The 19,123-nt window shown below is 40.8% G+C and overlaps 1 protein-coding gene across 2 annotated transcripts in view; it reads left to right on the top strand.

The window, feature by feature from the left end:
* LOC121282077 (transmembrane 9 superfamily member 2-like) overlaps nucleotides 1-19,123 on the top strand; it is a 105,167-nt gene that overhangs the window by 71,626 nt on the left and 14,418 nt on the right. For both annotated transcript variants that reach the window (XM_041195509.1, XM_041195510.1), the window contains 3 exons: nucleotides 1,428-1,579; nucleotides 3,660-3,771; nucleotides 9,976-10,147. In XM_041195509.1, coding sequence (XP_041051443.1) covers nucleotides 1,428-1,579; nucleotides 3,660-3,771; nucleotides 9,976-10,147 — 436 coding nt within the window. The remainder of the gene's footprint in view (nucleotides 1-1,427; nucleotides 1,580-3,659; nucleotides 3,772-9,975; nucleotides 10,148-19,123) is intronic.

Genomic DNA, 19,123 nt, shown 5'->3' with positions numbered 1-19,123 from the left:
ATAATGAAGTGGGGATTTGAGGAAATGCACATCTTGCTTTGAACATGATTGTAAATCCTGTACAAATCATCAATGTACATTGGTGAGCAAATCATAAGTGATGATTTCAGCTAAGTGATCATGATATAATATAATTTATGCATGGTGATGATGACAATTCGGTCTTTGAGTATTGTGAATTCAACTATTTGTGATAACTGTTTTCCCAATGGTTTAACTCATATTCCTCCTGTTCTGGTATATTCTTATTTCTCATAAGCATGCAATAATTTTTATTTAGGATTATTACAATTATTGTTGGCATGTTTTTATTATTTGAAGAATATATATTTATGCTGTGTGCCACACAATATATGGGACTGTCAAAAGCCTCTTCACCCCTCAAGTGGTAAGGCATGAGTGTGATTACTTGTCTGGATGGGTGCAGCTGTAATAGCATGCAAGAAGCTTGGCACCACACAATAAAACAATCTGTCTCCCATCTTGAACATTCACCATGGCTGCAGGATGCACTGCAGCAACTTGCCAAGACTTCCTCAACAGCATCTCCTCAATCTCTGCCATCTAAAAGGACAAGACAGCATGAATACATACCTTTAGGGCACATGCCGTTCTGACTTGGACGTATATTGCTGTTTCTTCACCGTTGCAGAGTCAAAATCATGGAACTCTGTCTAACAGCACTGTGAGAGCACCTTCAGATTATGGACTGCAGCGGTTCAAGAAGGAGGCTCACCACCACCTTGTCGAGGGCAGTTATAGATGGGGCAATATATGCCAGCTTGCGAGCAGTGCTCACATCCTAAGAATTTTTTTAAAGTGAGTTTTAACAGGCATCAATCAGTGGGGGAGATCAGAAGCAGCAATTGAATAGGGTTGTAAATTGTAGAGGGGTTGACATTTTCTATGTGAGGGACATGACACATAATTGAAATGCTGCAGTCAGTATTTTACTTTCAAAATGAAACAAGTGAAGCTTTAATGTGTAGCATGTTCATTATACTTGATGCTATATTCATTGAGTGCCTTTTTTCCTCACTTCACTCTGGCCCATGCTGATAACTGATTCTATTTTAAGAATTTGTGTTCAGAATATTTAGAAATGGATTGTTATAGAATGCACTTAGCTGTGAGAGTCAGTGCACAAAAAGGGGATGTAGCAAAATAAAATCATAAATGCAAAATAAAATCATAAATATGCAAAATAAAACCTGAGATGTGCTAGACTCTGCCACATTAGCGATCCGCTAAGCCTGCACAAAAATTATCAATCCTATAGCTTTACTGTATTCCTTGGGTAATTTGTGCATGTTTTCTGTTTTCACTCTTCTGACAAGAAAATCAGACCTTTTAAATGCGATGCGCAACAGTAGAAATTGTAGTTACCATCGACAAGTGCAGTTGATTTTTGTTCATTTTTCTTTCAGCCCATCGATCATCCTGTCCGCACAAATCAAATTCCACGTCAAATCCCAGAGCAGTCATTTTTTACTAAACCTTTACCAGGCATTGTGATGGGTGGCATCCTACCTTTCGGGTGCATTTTCATACAGCTGTTTTTCATTCTGAACAGCATCTGGTGAGTCAAAATTAATTGAGCTGTGGGGAAAAAAATTCAATGCATCTTTATTTTTCAGCTATAAATATTTGGATTGAGCTATCTTAAGAATGTATTGTCAGCCTGTGACTGGTAGTTACAGAATCCATTCTAGCCAAGTAATAGCAAAGTAGAATACTGCAATTGCTCCAAATCTGAAATAAAAACAGAAAAATGCTGGAAATACTCAGTGGGTCAGGCACCACCTGTGGAGAGAGAAGCAATTAAAGTTTCAGGTCAATGACCATTCAAGTCCCTAGGACTTGATGCCCTGCATCCGAGGGTCTTTAAAAAAGTGGCTGCTGAGATAGTGGATGCATTGTTTGTAATTTTCCAAAATGCCCCAGATTTTAGAAGGGTCCCATCAGATTGGAAAATAGCAAATGTAACTCCACTATTTAACAAAGGAGGGAGACAAAAACCAGGCCAGTTAGACTAACGTCTGTCATAGTAAAAACACTAGAATCTATTATCAAGGAGGTTATAGCAGGCCACTTAGAAAATCTTAATACAACAGGCAGAGTCAGCATAGTTTTGTGAAGGGGAAATCATGTTTAACTAACTTATTAGAGTTCTTTTTGGCAAAGTAATAAGCAATGTGGATAATGGGAACCTGTAGATGCAGTGTACTTGCATTTCCAAAAGGCATTTGATCAAAAAATAAGAGCTCATGGTATAGCAATGTTAGCATGGAGGATTGGCTCGCTAACAAGAGGCAGAGAGAAGGGATGAATGGGTCATTTTCAGGTTGGCAAGCTGTAGCTAATGGAGTGCTACAGGGATCAGTGCTGGGGAATCAACTATTTACAATTTACATCAATGAATTGGATGTAGGGATCAAATGTATAGTTGCTAACTTTGCTGATGACACAAAAATGGATAGGCGAGTAAGTTGTGAGGAGGATGTAAGGAGTCTGCTAAGCAATATAGATAGGATAAGTGGGCAAAAAATTGGCAGATTATAGTATGGTAAAATATAAGGTGCCTGGGACACCTGTAAGGTATGATTCCATGAGTATGACTGTGTCATGGTTGTTGCTTGACTGGCCTGTGGGACAGCTCTCCAGTCCCTAGTTTGTGGGACAAGCCCCCAGATGTTAGTTAAGACGACTTCAGGGTAGACAGGGCTGGGGCTTTGCTATTGTTGTTTCTGGTGCCTAGGTCGATGCTGGGCGGTCTGTCTGGCTTCGTTCCTTTTTATTGACTTTGATACATCCGGTTCAGAGGGCATTTAAGAGTCAACTCCATTACTGCGCATCTGGAGTCTCAAGTAGGCCAGATGAGGATGGCAGTCCCTTACCTAAAGGGCATTAGTGAACCTGGGTTTTTACAACAATGGACAATGGTTTCATGGTCATCATAAGCCGTTTCATTCCAGATTTTTATTGAATTCAAATTCCACCATCTGCCGTGGTGGGATTCAAACCTGGGTCCCCAAACCATTAACCTGGTTCTCTGGATTACCAGCCCAGTGACAATAGCGCTACACCATCTCCTCCCCATGCATGCAGTCTGGTGCTACAAATAACAATGAGATGAGTGATAAGTTAGTGCATATTTGGTGGTGGCTGAGAAGAATGTTTACTGGGACACCAGGAGAACTCCCTTGCCCTGCTTTGACCAATACCATGGTCAGCTCAGATGATGTACCATCCTGTGCAACAACCTTCTGACTGATGTGTAAATACTACAAACTGAGCCAAATTGCTAATTTTGCTAACTATAGTACCAAACAATCTGCTTTTGTTCAAGTGTAACGTGCAAGCATTTTTTTTGAAGAGGTGCAAGCTAAGCGTTACTAAGCTTTGAACAGCAGAGAGCAGCAGGTTTACAGCAAGATTTCCTTTGCAGCATAGAAGTATGCAACTTACTCATTGGTTCAAAAACTTTATCCTTGAGTACAATTATTTCAGTTTCAAAATCAGTTTTAAAAAAAACACAAGACATTGTTTCTGGATGAATTGACGTTGTTTGGGTGACACATTACTTGTATTTGTAGACTTTTGCATTAACACTTCCCAATATTCACCTTGTGTTAATTAATTATATATTCCATTTTCAGGTCTCATCAGATGTATTACATGTTTGGTTTCCTTTTCTTGGTGTTCATTATTCTGCTCATCACTTGTTCAGAAGCCACCATCCTGCTGTGTTACTTCCACCTTTGTGCAGAGGTTTGTACTCCCAAGTTCATTATCTCCAGTTACATTATTATAACAAGTACAGATTTTAACAGCAATTAATGCTGAAACATTACTGCAGCAGAGACAGTAATTTGTCTTTTTTTCTATATCTCCCTATTCCTTTTTATTCCAGTTCTAAGGGGAAAAGAAGTTTAACCCCTGTCAGTAGAGTTTATCGTAAATAAAATTAGTGCATTTTATTCATGGCTGTTTCATGTTTCTCATTTGGGTGAGAGAGTAATATTACAATGAGATTAAAAGATTGACTTCTTTCCCTTGTATGAAATTTAAAGTGAGGACTGCTTCATTGATAATTTTCTTCTTAAAACGTATTTGATTTCAGGTACCTTCAAGGCCCATGAACCATTAGCAAAATATATGGTTAAATAACTTCACCCTTTAGATCAGTTTGTAATATTGCTTCAATTAGTGAGCAATTCGATGGATCATTAACAACATTGTGCATGACTAATTTAATTGAGTTATTTTGAAGAATGGATAAATGGAATGAAATAAACAAGCTTGTGTGGATATTTCAAATCATTTGATAAGCTATCTCGAGGCTTGCTACAAAAAACTATGGTTTTGCAGAAAATGCAGAAGGTTGTTTAAAAAGTTGGCTTTAATGATGGATCAGAAATAGAATTGGGAATAACGGATGCTGCTCAGATTGGAGGTGGTGTACCCCAGGAGTCAGTGCTGTGTCCAGTTTTGTTTTCTGATGTATTTGGACTTGGGCATGGGAGCACCATGTTGAAATTTGTTGACCGTACAAAAGTAAACCAATGGGATGGTTGTAAAAGGCCCCCAGAAGACAGAGGTTAACAGAGTTGGCAGACGAGTGGCAATACTTTTCACACTGGAGAATTGAGAGTTGATTATATTTGTGGGAAAAGAAGACAAGGCATGGGAGGATGGTGTCAATAGAAAGGTGCTGAAGGGCATGGATGAAATGAAAGATCTTAGGTCTCAAATAACTGATTCCACGAAACTCTCAAATAGGTAAAACATAGGAACAGGAGAAGGCCATTCAGCCCATCGAGCCAGCTTTGCCATTCAGTACAATCATAGCTGATCATCCACTTCAAAGCCTTTTTCTCTCACTACCCCCATATCCCTTTATGACATTGCAGTTTAGAAATCTGTCAGCCTCTGCTTTAAACATACTCAATAACTAAGCTTCCACAGCCCTCTGGAGTAAAGAATTCCAAAGATTCACAACCCTCTGAGTAAAGAAATTTCTCTTCATTTCGGTTCTAAGTGGCTTCCCCCTTATTTTGAAATTGTGTCCTCTGGTTCTAGACTCCCCAACCAGGGGAACATCTTAACTGCATCTACCCTGTCTATCTCTTTTAAGTATTTTGTAAGTTTCAATGAGATCACTTCATTCTTCAAAACTCAAGAGAACACAGGCCCAGTTTCCCCAATCTCTCTGTTTGGACAGTCTTGCCATCCCAGAACGAAGTCTTTGCTGAACGCCCTCTATGGCAATAATATCTTTCTGAAAGTAAGGGGACCAAAACTGCACATAGTACTGCAGGTGTGGTCTAACCAAGGTTCTATACAATTGAAGCAAGACTTTGCTATTCCTGTACCCAAATTTTCTTACGATAAAGCTTAACATACCATTAGGCTTCCTAATTGCTTGCTGCACCTGCATGTTAACTTTCAGTGACTCATTGACGAGGACACCCAGGTCCCTTTGTACATCTACGTTTTCTAATCTCTCACCATTTAAGAAATATTCTGCACATCTGTTCCTCCTACCAGAGTGGATAACCTCTCATTTTTCCACCTTATGTTTCATCGGCCATATTCTTGCGCACTCACTAAGCCCAAATCCCTTCGTAGCTGCTTTGCATCTTCCTCACAACATATTCCCATCTAGCTTTGTGTCAACTGTGAACTTGGAAATATTACATTTGGTCCTCATATCCAAATCATTGATATACATTGTGAACAGCTGGAGCCCAAGTACTGATCCTTACAGTACTCCACTAGTCACAGCCTGCCAACGCAAGAATGACCCGTTTATTAACACACTCTATTTTCTGCCTGCCTGTAACCAATCTCAAATCCATGCCAGTATATTTTCTCCTATCCCCATGTGCTTTAATTTTTCTAGCCAACCTCCTGTGGGGGACTTTATGAAAAACTTTCTGAAAATCCAAGTACACTATGCCCACCAACTATCCTTTATCAATTTTGTTGGTAACATCCTCAAAAAAACAACTCCGGGTTCATCAAACATGATTTCCCATTCATAAATCCGTATTGGCTTTGCCCAATCAGATTACTTATTATCTAAGTGTTCATTTATTACATCCTTTTTGACAGATTCCAGCATTTTTCCTACTACTAATGTAAGGCCAACAGGCCTATAGTTCCCTGTTTTCTCCCTCCCTCCCTCCATTCTTAAATAGTGGGGTGACATTTGCTACCTTCCAATCATGGTGAGAGATTAGAAAACGTAGATGTACAAAGGGACCTGGGTGTCCTTGTCAATGAGTCACTGAAAGTTAACATGCAGGTGCAGCAAGCAATTAGGAAGCCTAATGGTATGTTAAGCTTTATTGTATTGAATTTTTGAAGATGATCACAAATGCATCCACTATCTTCATAGCTACCTCTTTAAAAACTCTGGGGTGTAGAATATCAGGTCCAGGGGACTTATCCTTCAGTCCCATTAATTTCTGCAATACAGCAATACAACCTTCTTACCAATCCTAATTTCCTTCAATTTCTCATTTTCCCTAGTCCCTTGGATCTCCTAATTCTGAAAGATTTCTTGTACTTCCTCAGTGAAGACAGCCACAAAGTAATCATTTAGCTTCTCTGCCATTCCTCTCTTCCCCGTTATAAATTCTCCTGACTCTGCCTGTAATGTCCCCACATTTGTCTTAGCCAAACACGGCCTTTTTCCATACCTATAGAAGCTTTTACAATCTTGTTTATGTTTTTTGCTAGTTTGCATTCATATTCTATTCTCTGTTTATCAGTTTCTTGGTCCTCCTTTGCTGTATTCTAAAATGCTCCCAGACCTCAGGTTTACTGGAATTTCTGGCATCTTTATAAACCTTTTCTTCTAATCTCATACAATCCTTGATGTCCTTTGCTGGTCACGATTGACTGACTTTTCTTTTTGTGCCTTGAAGGAATGTACAGTTGCTGTAATCTATGTAATAATTCTTTAAAGACTACCCATTGCCAGTATATCGTAATACCTTTTAATGTATTTTTACAGTCCACCTCAGCCAACTTTCCCCTCACACCTTCATCATTTCCCTTGTTAAAATGTAACACCCTGGCTTCAGATAGAATCTCACATTGCTTGGAAGTGAGATAGTTCAATCATATTACGGTCACTCAATCCTAAAGGCTCTTTTTTTCCGTTCATCAACGGGATGTGGATGTTGCTGGCTCAACCAGCATTTACTGCTCATTCTGATTGCCCTTGAGAAACTGGTGATGAGCTCCTTGAGCCACTGCAGTCCATGTGGTGTAGGAACACCCACAGTGCTGTTTGGGAGGGAGTTGCAGGATTTTGACCCAGCAACAGTGAAGGAACGGCGATATATTTCCAAGTCAGGATGGTGTGTGCCTTGGAGGGGAACTTCCAGGTAGTGGTGGTCCCGTGTATCTACTGCCCTTTTACACAAGATTATTAATTAGCCCTTTCTCATTACATAATATAAGACCTAAAATAACCTGTTTTTTAGTTGGTTCCTCAACATACTTCTCTAGAAAACCATCCCTAACACACTCCAGAAACTCATCCTCCATGGCATTAGTGCTCATTAGATTTACCCAGTCTGTATGCCGATTGAAGTCACCCATGATTACTGTATTACCCATGCTACATGCTTCTCTAACCTCCTGATTAGTACCATGGCCCACACTACCACTACTGTTTGGTGGCAAAAAACAACTACCAATGCCTGTTGCTGTTCCTTATCTCCACTCAAACAGATTCCACATTTTGTTCTTCCGATCTGAGATTTCCCCCTCCCTTTACTAAAATAATCCCATCCCTTATCAACATCACCTCCTTTTCCTTTTTGCCTGCCCTTCCTAAATGTCGAATATCCTTGAATATCTTGGTCACCTTTATCCATGTTTCCAAAATGGCAATTAAATCATACCCATTTACCTCTATTTTTTCCTTTAAATCATCTATCCGGTTAAGAATGCTGCATGCATTCAGATAGAGTGCCCTTAACTTTGTCTTTCTAACTGTTTAACTTTTTAAAACCATCAAAAAAAATGAGCATTTTGGGTTTTATAAATGGGGACAGTTAACTAAAGAAACAATGACAGATTTATTCAATATGTTGGTTTGGACCATTTTTGGAATACTCGGTGCAGCTTGGATGCTCCATCACAGAAAGAACATTGAAGCCAGAGACAGTGGACAGTGTAGATTCACCCGGAAGATGCTAAGGATGTGGAAATACAATTTTGAGAAGTGACCTGAGAAACTTATGCTGGGGACTGGTTCCCAATGAAGCAGAGAAGGAAAAAGGCAATTTAATGGATATTTTTAAATTAGGTGGGGTTTCGCGATGAAAATTTATTCTTTACAGCATCCACTGCTTATAGAGGGCAAATTGCATTGACACCAGATTGTCTTGTATAAGTGGTGGGGCCTTAAAACCAAGCATTGGAGGTTCAGAAACATTTTTGCAAGTCGGTGCTTGGCTAGGTTGTTAATGTTTGGTGGCAACTTTCCCAAGGCTCCGTGCAGCTTCCAGTTCCATTCATGTGACTTTCAAGAGCAAGTGACAGAGTTGTGATGTGGTACCTGATTGCAGCCAGGCCAGATAACATGCTGGTGTTGTAGGGGAGTCAAAACTGGTGTATGCAATTTATTTTAGTAGATTTATTGGAGTTTCCTGAAAGGTAATTATCAAATTAATTAGTCCCATGAATGTGTATGGTGGTTTGTAGTTAATCACTCAAAGACTTGTTAATATATTGACTGATCTCTGTTGTTTCAAGGCTGTATTGTTTATTGCTGAGACTCTGGTCTCTGCTCCTGATTGCCATCAAGTGACTGCTGCTGGTAATGCGCACATGTGGTCCCTTTCCTCTGAAATCCTTTGTGGTAGTCTGCTGCTTCTTAACATCAAGGTTCATGGTTACTTGGGCCAGGAGAGTCCCCATTGCCAGTAGAGCTGTATCCTGGTGAAGAATCCACTTTCAAGAGGGGATGCCAAGAAAGCAAGCACTTTATTCTACTGCATGCTTTGCTGTAATCTGTTTTAACAGCCACCTGCTGCACACCCTCCCAGTCTCCATCCTATGCTGTGTTGTTTTCATTTATATTTTCTAAAGCAGTCCTGAATTTGATTTTTAAAAATCTGCATATTCACATTTAAATAATAAAATCTCTCAAACTTGTTGATCATCTTGTCCATAGAGATATTGGGCAGGATTTTTGGGCACCTGTGCAGGCTGGTGGGTGGTTTGCTACCATCATCCTGCCCCCAGGCCATTTTTTCAGTCATGGCATGGGGGCAGCAGGTAGCCTGTTAAAAGTATTTAGAACGCACTTAAGGGCCTAAAGGCAGGGGCCAGCTGGAAGTTTGTGGTTGATCTCCAGTGTCCCACCCCTTCCCCCACCGACACATCAAGAACTATGCCATTGGCGGCCTTGTGTAGGTCTGGGAGGCCATGGCTTCAGGCAAACTGAGGCCTTCCCCATCTGCCTGCCCACAGCTGTAGCTAAAGGCTGCCCTGTGCCCTCAGTAATGATCGCTCAGCTTTTGAGGGCAATTTTAAATTTAAAAGCTTATAATATTGGAAAGAGGGTGCCTCAAAATGGAGGTGCCCACTCTCTCCTTATCAGAACTGCAGACTGCTGCTGCTTCAACCTCCCATTGACCCTCCCTCTTCGAGAGCCTGGTTACTTGGACAGTGAGCACACCCTGTGACCACCAACTGGCCAACTTGGGGAAAATCACTGTTGGTTGACTGTTTTCCCTGCACAATGCGAGATTGGGAACTTCATTTGACCCTGATGTCAGAGTTCTGGCCCAGAGGACAAAATTTTGCTCGTTGACGCTTTTGTCTTATTTTGAAAATTCTGCAAAAGTTAAATGCAATTTTTTTGTGCCTGTTTTCTGACATTGTGCAGCATTGTTTTCTTTGACTAGATCCTATTTAATGTTGTTATACTATGTTATTGCTTTATAGGATTACCACTGGTGGTGGAGATCATTCCTGACAAGTGGATTTACAGCTGTTTACTTCTTTGTGTACGCTGTTCATTACTTCTTCTCCAAGCTTCAGATCTCGGGTGCCGCAAGTACAATATTATACTTTGGATACACACTTATCATGGTCTTGATCTTTTTTCTCTTTACAGGTAGGGTGGAAATTTATTATATGATATATTTTTCTGCCTATCTTCCAGGTGAAATGCATTTTCACTTTTTTTTTAGGTAAAGCTGATTAATAAATGTCACCCTATAGGATTTACAAGGAATGCAGAAATGTTCTCAGTAGTTCAGCATTCTGGAGATTAATTTTGCTTGTGGTGGCTAATGGTGCTTTTAAAAATTTGGATGTGGGTGTTGCTGACACAGTATTTATTACTCAAGTCTAGATGCTTTGAGATGATGGTGGGCTACCTTCTTGAACTCTTGTAGGCCACTTCAGAGGGTAGTTTAGAGTCAACAGCGCTGGTAGACCAGACCGGCCAAGGACAACAAGTTTCATTCTCTAAAGGATGTGGGTGAAACAGACAGGTTTTTATAACAATCCAACAGCATCATGCTCCCTTTTACTGTACCAGAGTTTTCTTTCCACATGTAATAACCGTATTATTACACTTGGAAAACAGTGGCAGAATCGGACAGAGTCAGCATGGATTTACAAAAGGGAAATCATGCTTGACAAATCTACTGAAATTTTTCGAGGTTGTAACTAGTAGAGTTGATGAGGGGGAGCCAGTGGATGTGGTTTATCTGGACTTTCAAAAGGCTTTCGACACAGTCCCAAAGAGATTAGCGTGTAAAATTAATGCGCATGGGTTTGGGGGTAGTGTATTGAGATGGATAGAAAACTGGTTGGCAGACAGGAAACAAAGCGTAGGAATAAACAGGTCTTTAGATGAGGGGACTAAATATATCTCCAAATTTGCAGATGATGCAAAGCTGGGTGGGAGGGTGAGCTGTGAGGAGGATGCAGAGATGCTTCAGTGTGATTTGGACAAGCTGAGTAAGTGGGCCAATGCATGGCAGATGCAGTATAATGTGGATAAATGTGAGGTTATCCACTTTGTTAACAAAAACAGGAAGGCAGATTGTCATCTGATTGACTATAAATTGAGAGAGGGGAATGTACAACAAGACCTGGGTGTCCTTGTACACCAGTCGCTGAAGGTAAGCATGCAGGTACAGCAGGCGGTAAAGAAGGCAAATGGTATGTTGGCCTTCATAGCCAGAGGATTCAAGTACAGGAGCAGGGATGCCTTGCTGTAATTATACAGGGTCTTGGTGAGACCACATCTGGAATATTGTGTGCAGTTTTGGTCCCTTTATCTGAGGAAGGATATTCTTGCTATAGAAGGAGTGCAGCAAAGGTTTACCCGACTGATTCCTGGGATGGCGGGACTGACATATGAGGAGAGATTGAGTCGGTTAGGATTACATTCACAGGAGTTCAGAAGAATGAGGGGGGATCTCATAGAAACCTATAAAATTTTAACAGGACTAGACAGGGTAGATGCAGGAAGGATGAATATTAGTAATGGTAGAGTGGGGGATATGTTAGGCCATAAGGTTACATATTGCATTTGAGCACATCTCTGCTGCTGCTGATGCTCACGGTGCCTCATGAATGCCCAGCCTTGAGTTCCTAGATCTGTTCGAAACCTATCCATTAGCATGGTGGCAGTGCCACACAACATGATGGAGGGTATCCTCAATGTGAAGGCAGGACTTTGTCTCCAAATGGATCGTGCAGCAGTCACTCCTACTGATACTGTCGTGGAATGATGAATTTGCAGCAGGCAGGTTGGTGAGGATGAGGTCAAGTATGTTTTTCCCTCTTGATGGTTCCCTCACCACCTGCTGCAGACCCATATAGCAGCTATGTCCTTTAGAACTCTCCAGCTCAGTCAGTAGTGATGCCACCAAGCCACTCTTGGTGGGCATTGAAGCCCCCCCCCCCCCCCCAGAGTATATTCTGCACCCTTATTGCTTCCTCCAAGTGGTGTTCAACATGGAGGAGCACTGAGGGAGGGCACGTGGTAATCAGCAGGAGGTTTCCTTGCCCATGTTTGGCCTGATGCCATGAGACTTCGTTGTTGAGGACTCCCTGGGCAACTCCCAGTGTCACTGTATACTACTGTGCTGGCACCATTCATTGAAACTGACTTAATTGAATGGTGATGGTGGTGTCTGGGACATTATCTGTAAGATACAATTCTGTGAGGATAACTGTCAGGCTGTTGCTTGACTAGCCTGTGAGACAGCTCTCCCAGTTTTGGCACTAGCCCCCAGATGTTACTAAGGAGAACTTTGCAGGGTCAACAGGGCTGAGTTTGCCTAGGTCAGCGCTGGGTGGTCAGTCCAGTTTCATTCCTTTGGAACTTTATTGTGGTTTGACACAACTGAGTAGCTTGCTGGGCCATTTCAGAGGGCATTTAAGAGTCAGTCACATTCCTGCAGACCAGACCAGGTAAGGACTGCAGATTTGTTTCCATTAGTGAACCAGATGGGTTTTTATGACATTCGACAATGGTTTCATGATCATCATTGGACTTCTGATTCTAGATTTTTATTGAATTTAAATTTCGTCATTTGCCGTGGTGGGATTTGAACCCGGGTCCCCAGAGGATTACTCTGGGATACTAGTCCAGCAACAATACCACTATGCCATCACCTCCCTGTCAAGACCCGTCAGGATCTTAAAGGCTTCAATTAATTTGTCCCTTACTCTTCTAAATTCCAGTGGGTATAAGCCTAGTCTGTCCAACCTTTCCTCATTGGACAATTCTTCCATTCCTGTTATTAGTCTAGTAAACTCTCTCTGAGCTGCTTCTAACTCGTCTACATCTTTCTTTAAATAAGGAGACCTGGACTGTATACAATGTTCCAGGTATGGTGTTATGGCACAACAGTTTGTAAAGACTGAGTTATTTAAAATCCCAGAGGGAAACTTTAAACAACTGTCATAACCTATATTTTCAGTTGGTATGTTTTGAGTTGCAGCTCTAAATTCAGGAATAAGATCACTGGTTCTCAGGAGATTTTCATATCAAACTAAATGAGACATTTATTAATTTACAATAAATTAAACACACACATGGCTACAAATTACTGCTATCATAACTTCTAACAAATTCCCACATCAGTCTCCACCAAGGCAACAATAACCAATAAGCTTAACCAGACACCAGGCAAAGCATTTTCACCGCACAAATTCAAAATGAGGTTCCTTTCAGTTTTGTTTCTTTACAGCCAGTTGTAGGCTTACAGGCTTAGATCTTACATGCCTCTGACCTGTATGAACACACGCCTTCCCTTTGAATGCAAATTCTCATTGTATCACCAGGCCCTTTGAACCACCTCTTCGAACAATAAATCCCTTTTCATAGGACCAATTTTATTAGTAATATAAACATTGCTTGATGTCTCCTAGCTAGGTGTAAGATTTCACCCCCAATCTTTGAATGCTCTATTCAACAAAATGCAAATGTACCCTCTACCTCTGTTTATATCTCAAAACTACTATACATCAAAACACCCAGGCTAACTGGCTTTAATCCAATTAACATTCACACAGACTAAACCTCTATTTAAAAAAATAATAATTTCCAATAACATTATATACATTAATATCTCTTCCTGACATGCCTCACCAATACCCTGTAAACTGAAGCATTACCTCTCTGCTTTTGTAATCAATTCCCCTCACAATAAATGGTAACACTCTGTTGGCTTTCCTAATTATCTGCTGTGCCTGCATACTAACCTTTTGTGATTCATGCACTAGGAAACCCAGATCCCTCTGAATCTCAGAGCTCTGCAATCTATCACCATTTAGATGAGAAGCTTCTTTTTTATTCTTCCTGTCAAAATGAACAATTTCACATTTGCCTGATAATACTCTATTTGCCAGGTTTTTGCCCACTCCCTTAACCTATGCCACTTTGTAGCCTCCTTGCATCCTCTTCACAATTTACTTTCATACCTATCTTTGTGTCATCAGCAAATTTAGCAACCATTCTTTTGGTCCCTTCATCCGAGTCATTTATATAAATTGTAAAAAGTTGAGACCCAGCACTGATCCCTGTGGCACACCACTTGTCACATCCTGCCAACCAGAAAAAGACTAATTTATGCCTATCTCTGCTACCTGTTAGCTAGCCAATCTTCTATCCATGCCAATATGTTACCCCTTACACCATGAGCTTTAATTTTCTGCAGTAACCTTTGATGTGGCACCTTATCAAATGGCTTTTGTAAATCTAAGTACGTCCACCAGTGTCCCTTTATCCACAGCACGTGTGACTCCTTCAAACAACTCCAATGAATTGGTTAAACACGATTTCCCTTTTACAAACCATGTTGACTCTGCCTGATTGCCTTGAATTTTTCTAAGTGCCCTGCTATAACATCTTTATTAATAGCTTCTAACATTTTTGCTGTGACAGATGTTTGGCTAACTGGCCTTCTAATGCTATTCTAACTGGTATTCTAATTCTCAAACAGCCATGGTTGGATTTGAATTTGTGTTCTCTGAATTGATCCAGATATTGTTTAGTAGTATAATCACTGCACTAACGTACTGCTTTCAGTATAAACCACAGCTGTTTTATTGTCGCATTGATGTGATGAATGAGCAAGTTTAATCCTTCGTAATGTAAAGATGCATTATTTCATGCAGTTCAAACTGGCATTACCATGCCAGCAGCCCTCCTTGATTTGATTTGATGCATGTAAACACCTGAGTTTCAATTAAGCATTTCCAATTAGGGTGCTGGCCAAAGTAGATATAGTAATATCTGTATTTTCCTGCCCCTAATGTAGAATGCTCAACTGACAGGAGTTTGGCTGTGATCAATCACTTTAATGAGGAAACAATTTAGCAGCAAAACAAGATGCATGTTTCTTTTGGTCACTTGGACAGAAATCCACCATAGTATTTATCAGTCCCAGACTTCAAAATCCTGAGAAATCCACAGTGATTTTGTTTTATCTGATGCACGTTCATTACCCATAAGACACGGCATCAATTATATTTCAAAACAAATAATAAATTGAGATAGTATGGTAGGTTGTACCCTTGGCACGTCACTGACTCCATATTAATTTGCATAATGCAGAAAGGAAAGTTTTTTACTGAATTTTCTTTAATGTACGTTTTTAATCAAATTCCGCACTTCTGTAGGCATCAGTATTTTAACATGGCACTCATTAACCAGGTGTTACTGTGACAGGTTTGTTGTTCAAAAAAATGTATAATGCAGTCCTTTTTCTGGCGGGAACTAATCTTCCTAAATTACTATTTCATTCTCTTCTATCTTGCTGCATGAGTGATTCCTTTTGTCAGAATGGGGTTTTGGTCTATTATGGATATATATTATTTGTACTTGGGTGATTGCTGCAGCACCCACCACTGTGAGGAAATTGTGAGCTCCAAGAAGCATGAGGCAGCTGGGCTTGGAGTCCTTCTGCGTGACTTATAATCAGCTGCTTGTGCTTTGTATCCCTACGAGTTCATACAGTGAAATGAAAGTGTGCGGTTAAACCAAAGTCAGGCTTTAACATGGATCTCTTTCTTGCTAGGAAAGTTTTGAAATGGTTTAAGATTTTATTATTTTAGAGATGGGGAAAAAATAGCTTCTGCATGATTCACTGTGTTTCCTTTGAGCTGAATTTAAATAAATAGCAGACAAGCAGGGGAACATATGCAGCAGCAGCTCTGAACAACCTTCAGGCTGGAAAATAGATTCTAGGAACTGAAGCAGGGCTGGCACTTGTTTTGTTGGACCATTTTCACAGAGTACAATATTTGTTCTTAGATAACTGGAAGCATATTACAGGGTTGTACGATATTGTCAAATCTCAGGTAGTCATTGCATTTTCTGTTTTACAAGGATGGCCTTGCAGCCAGTGATACACAATGTATTACTATGCTAAAGTATAGAGATGGGCACAGGTTTAAAGTACCGATTTGTTCGATTAAACCTGAGTGTGGTGATGGCAGGTTCAGTTGAGGCATTCCAAAAAATTAGACTCTTATTGGAAAAGGAGGATTGAACAGGTTTATGGGAGAAGGCGGGGAACGCATGAGACGAATTGCTTATTCGGAGAGCCTGTGCAGACATGATGGGCCGAATGGCCACCTCCTGTGCTGTAACAATTCTGTGATTAAGGCTCCAAGTGTATTTGCTCTACATTTTTGAAGCCCATTAGATGTTAGCTGCTTTTTGAGATGTTGGGCCAGTTGAGAATTACATTTTTTTAAGCCCCACTCTTCAGGCTCATTAGATGTCACAGATATTCTGATACTTGGAATTGCTAAGTATTTCTTGATGCAGTTTAAATTGAGTGGTCTCTATCCTGCTGCACTTCGGACTGCTCGCTTTGCATTGTAAGAGCTGTATTGAGGGCCACTGTGGCCTGTGCCAGCCTCTTTGAAGAAAGTGGCAGTTGGTCATGAACACACAAGTAGTGTTGGGTGTAAAACAGTAGCTAGCATTCTTTGAAACTACGCATGTATAAATCAGTATAACTATTCAAAATAGTCATGGATCAAATGTTCAGCTTTGTGTAATTGTGAAAAGCTAATTCTGTTTATTATAGGAATGTGGAACTTAAGGGCAGGAGTAGGCCATTCGGCCCTTCGAGCCTGCTCCACCATTTGATAAAATTGTGGCTGATCTGACTGGTCTCAAATCCACCTCCCTGTCTGCCCCCATAATCCACGACTCCCTTGTTTATCAAAAATCACGTTTAAAGATACCTGATTAAGAAATACTAAAAAGAAGGCACTGGATCTGAAATTGCATTAAATTTTGCATTCTGTGACCACGGCCTCTATAATTTGAGTTCTGACGCTGAAACTGCTTCATCACTGCTTCAGTATCTGATGAATGTGTTAATGAAGTACAGTTAAATTCAGGCACATAAATATTAGAAAAATAATCAGTAACACTAATATTTATGAAAATAAATTCATGATTGCTTTCATATTAGGCATATATATTTCAACTTTATTTCTAAAGCGAACAGCTGTTGTTATACTTGACATATGGAGTTGTAATTAAAGATGCTCTTGGGCTATTAAAATGAAGCAGTTTTGAGTGAATGATCATTTTCTACCTATTTTTAACATGGTATGCATATCAGGTTTCACATGCGTAGGATTGTGCTCTCTGCTCTAAGTAAAGTGAATAATCCGTTACTGTGAAGGGAAGTGAAGATCAGTTTACGTAATTACAAAATTTTATGCAAGCATTTTCAAATTAAAGTGAGTAGTTTGGAGGGAAAAAATAGTTACCTCAATTAAACAGTTCTGATACAACAATATGGAAAGTGTGGGTTATGGGTGATGATTTGGGCAATTTTAGCAACAATTAGTATAATTGGGTTAACTTTCTATTTGTCAAAGCTAACTTCAGAGCATACAGGGAGACTTGTAAAGTTATCCCTTTTCTGCTGTAGGTTGCTTCTTACTCAATGTTTTTCACTATCTGCCTTTCACGAATTTCTGTTACATTGTGGGATGGAGTTGAAACAGGTTTTTTCTATCATTTTAACTTCATTATTTTGTCTGGATGCAGTGCTCTGTGTTCTTGAAAGGCTGATTCCTGAAAATATTGCAAAGCAGGTACAAACTGTAGAAAGGAATTAACTACATGAAGCTTGCTGTTTTGGAGGCAGGACAGCTCTTTTCTCTGCCTTTTATATATTTTTTGTATTGGAGCTTATGTTATCGGTCTACAGTGGTACAGAGTCAAAGCTCACTGTGCCAATCTTTTTGTAGACCTATATACCACAAGCAATGTAAGTGCAAAGCTCTGTAGTCCTATCATACCCAATCATGATTGGTGATGGACAATTAAACAACTAACTGGAGGAGGAGGCTCCAAATAACATTTGTGCCACACACGTGCCAGGCAATGACCATTCCAACAAGAGAGAATCTACCCGTCACCTCTTGATATGGCATGGTTTAATGGCATTACCATTGCTGAACCGCCCCCACTATCCATATCCTGGGAGTTAACTGACCAGAAACTGACCTGGACCAGCCATATAAATACTGTGGCTACAAGAGCAGGTCAGAGGCTGGGAATCCTGCGATGAATAACTCCCCTCCCGGTTCCCCAAACCCTGTCCACCATCTACGAGGCACAAGTCAGGAGTGCGATGGAATACTCCCCACTTGCCTGGATGAGTGCAGCTCCCACAACACTCCAAGAAGCTTGACACCATTCAGGACAAAGCAGCCCCGCTTGATTGGCACCACAAACATTCACTCCCTCCACCAGCGATGCACAATGGCAGCAGGGTGTACCATCTACAAGCTGCACTGCAGAAACTCACCAAGACAGCACCTTCCAAACCCACAAACACTGCCATCTAGAAGGACAAGGGCAGCAGATAGATGGGAACACCAGCACCTGGAAGTTCCCCTCCAAGCCATTCACCATCCTGACTTGGAAATATATCGCCGTTCCTTCACTGTCGCTGGGTCAAAATCCTAGAACTCCCTCCCTAACAGCACAGTGGGTGTACCCACATAACATGGAATACAACGGTTCAAGAAGGCAGCTCAGCACTACCTTCTCAAGGGCAACTAGGGATGGGCAATAAATGCTCACCCAGCCAGCAAAGCTCACATCCCGTGAATGAATAAAAAAAAATCCCCATCCTCAACGATGGGAAGCCCAGTACATCGTGCAAAAGACAAGGCTGAAGCACTTGCAGCTACCTTCAGACAGAAGAGCCGAGTGGATGATCCATCTCTGCTGCCTCCTGAGGGCCCCAGGATCACAGATGCCAGTCTTCAGCTAATTTCACCCACTCCAAGTGATATCAAGAAATGTAGAAAGAGCTGGATACTGCAAAGGCTGTGGGCCCTGACAATGTTCTACCAATAGTACTGAAGGCTTGTGCTCCAGAACTAGCCGTGCCCCTAGCCAAACTTTTCCAGTACAGCTACAACACTGGCATCTACTTGGCAATGTGGAAAATTGCCGAGGTATGTACTGTACACAAAAAGCAGGACAAATGCAACCTGGCCATTTACCGCCCCATCAATTTACTCTTGATCAACAGCAAAGTGATGGTGGCTATCGTCAACAGTGTATCAAGCTGTGCTG

The sequence above is a fragment of the Carcharodon carcharias genome, chromosome 9 (assembly GCF_017639515.1).
Source record: "Carcharodon carcharias isolate sCarCar2 chromosome 9, sCarCar2.pri, whole genome shotgun sequence".
NCBI lineage: Eukaryota > Metazoa > Chordata > Chondrichthyes > Lamniformes > Lamnidae > Carcharodon > Carcharodon carcharias.
The sequence above is the reverse complement of the archived record's forward strand: the minus strand, read 5'-3'. Positions and strand labels throughout refer to the sequence as shown.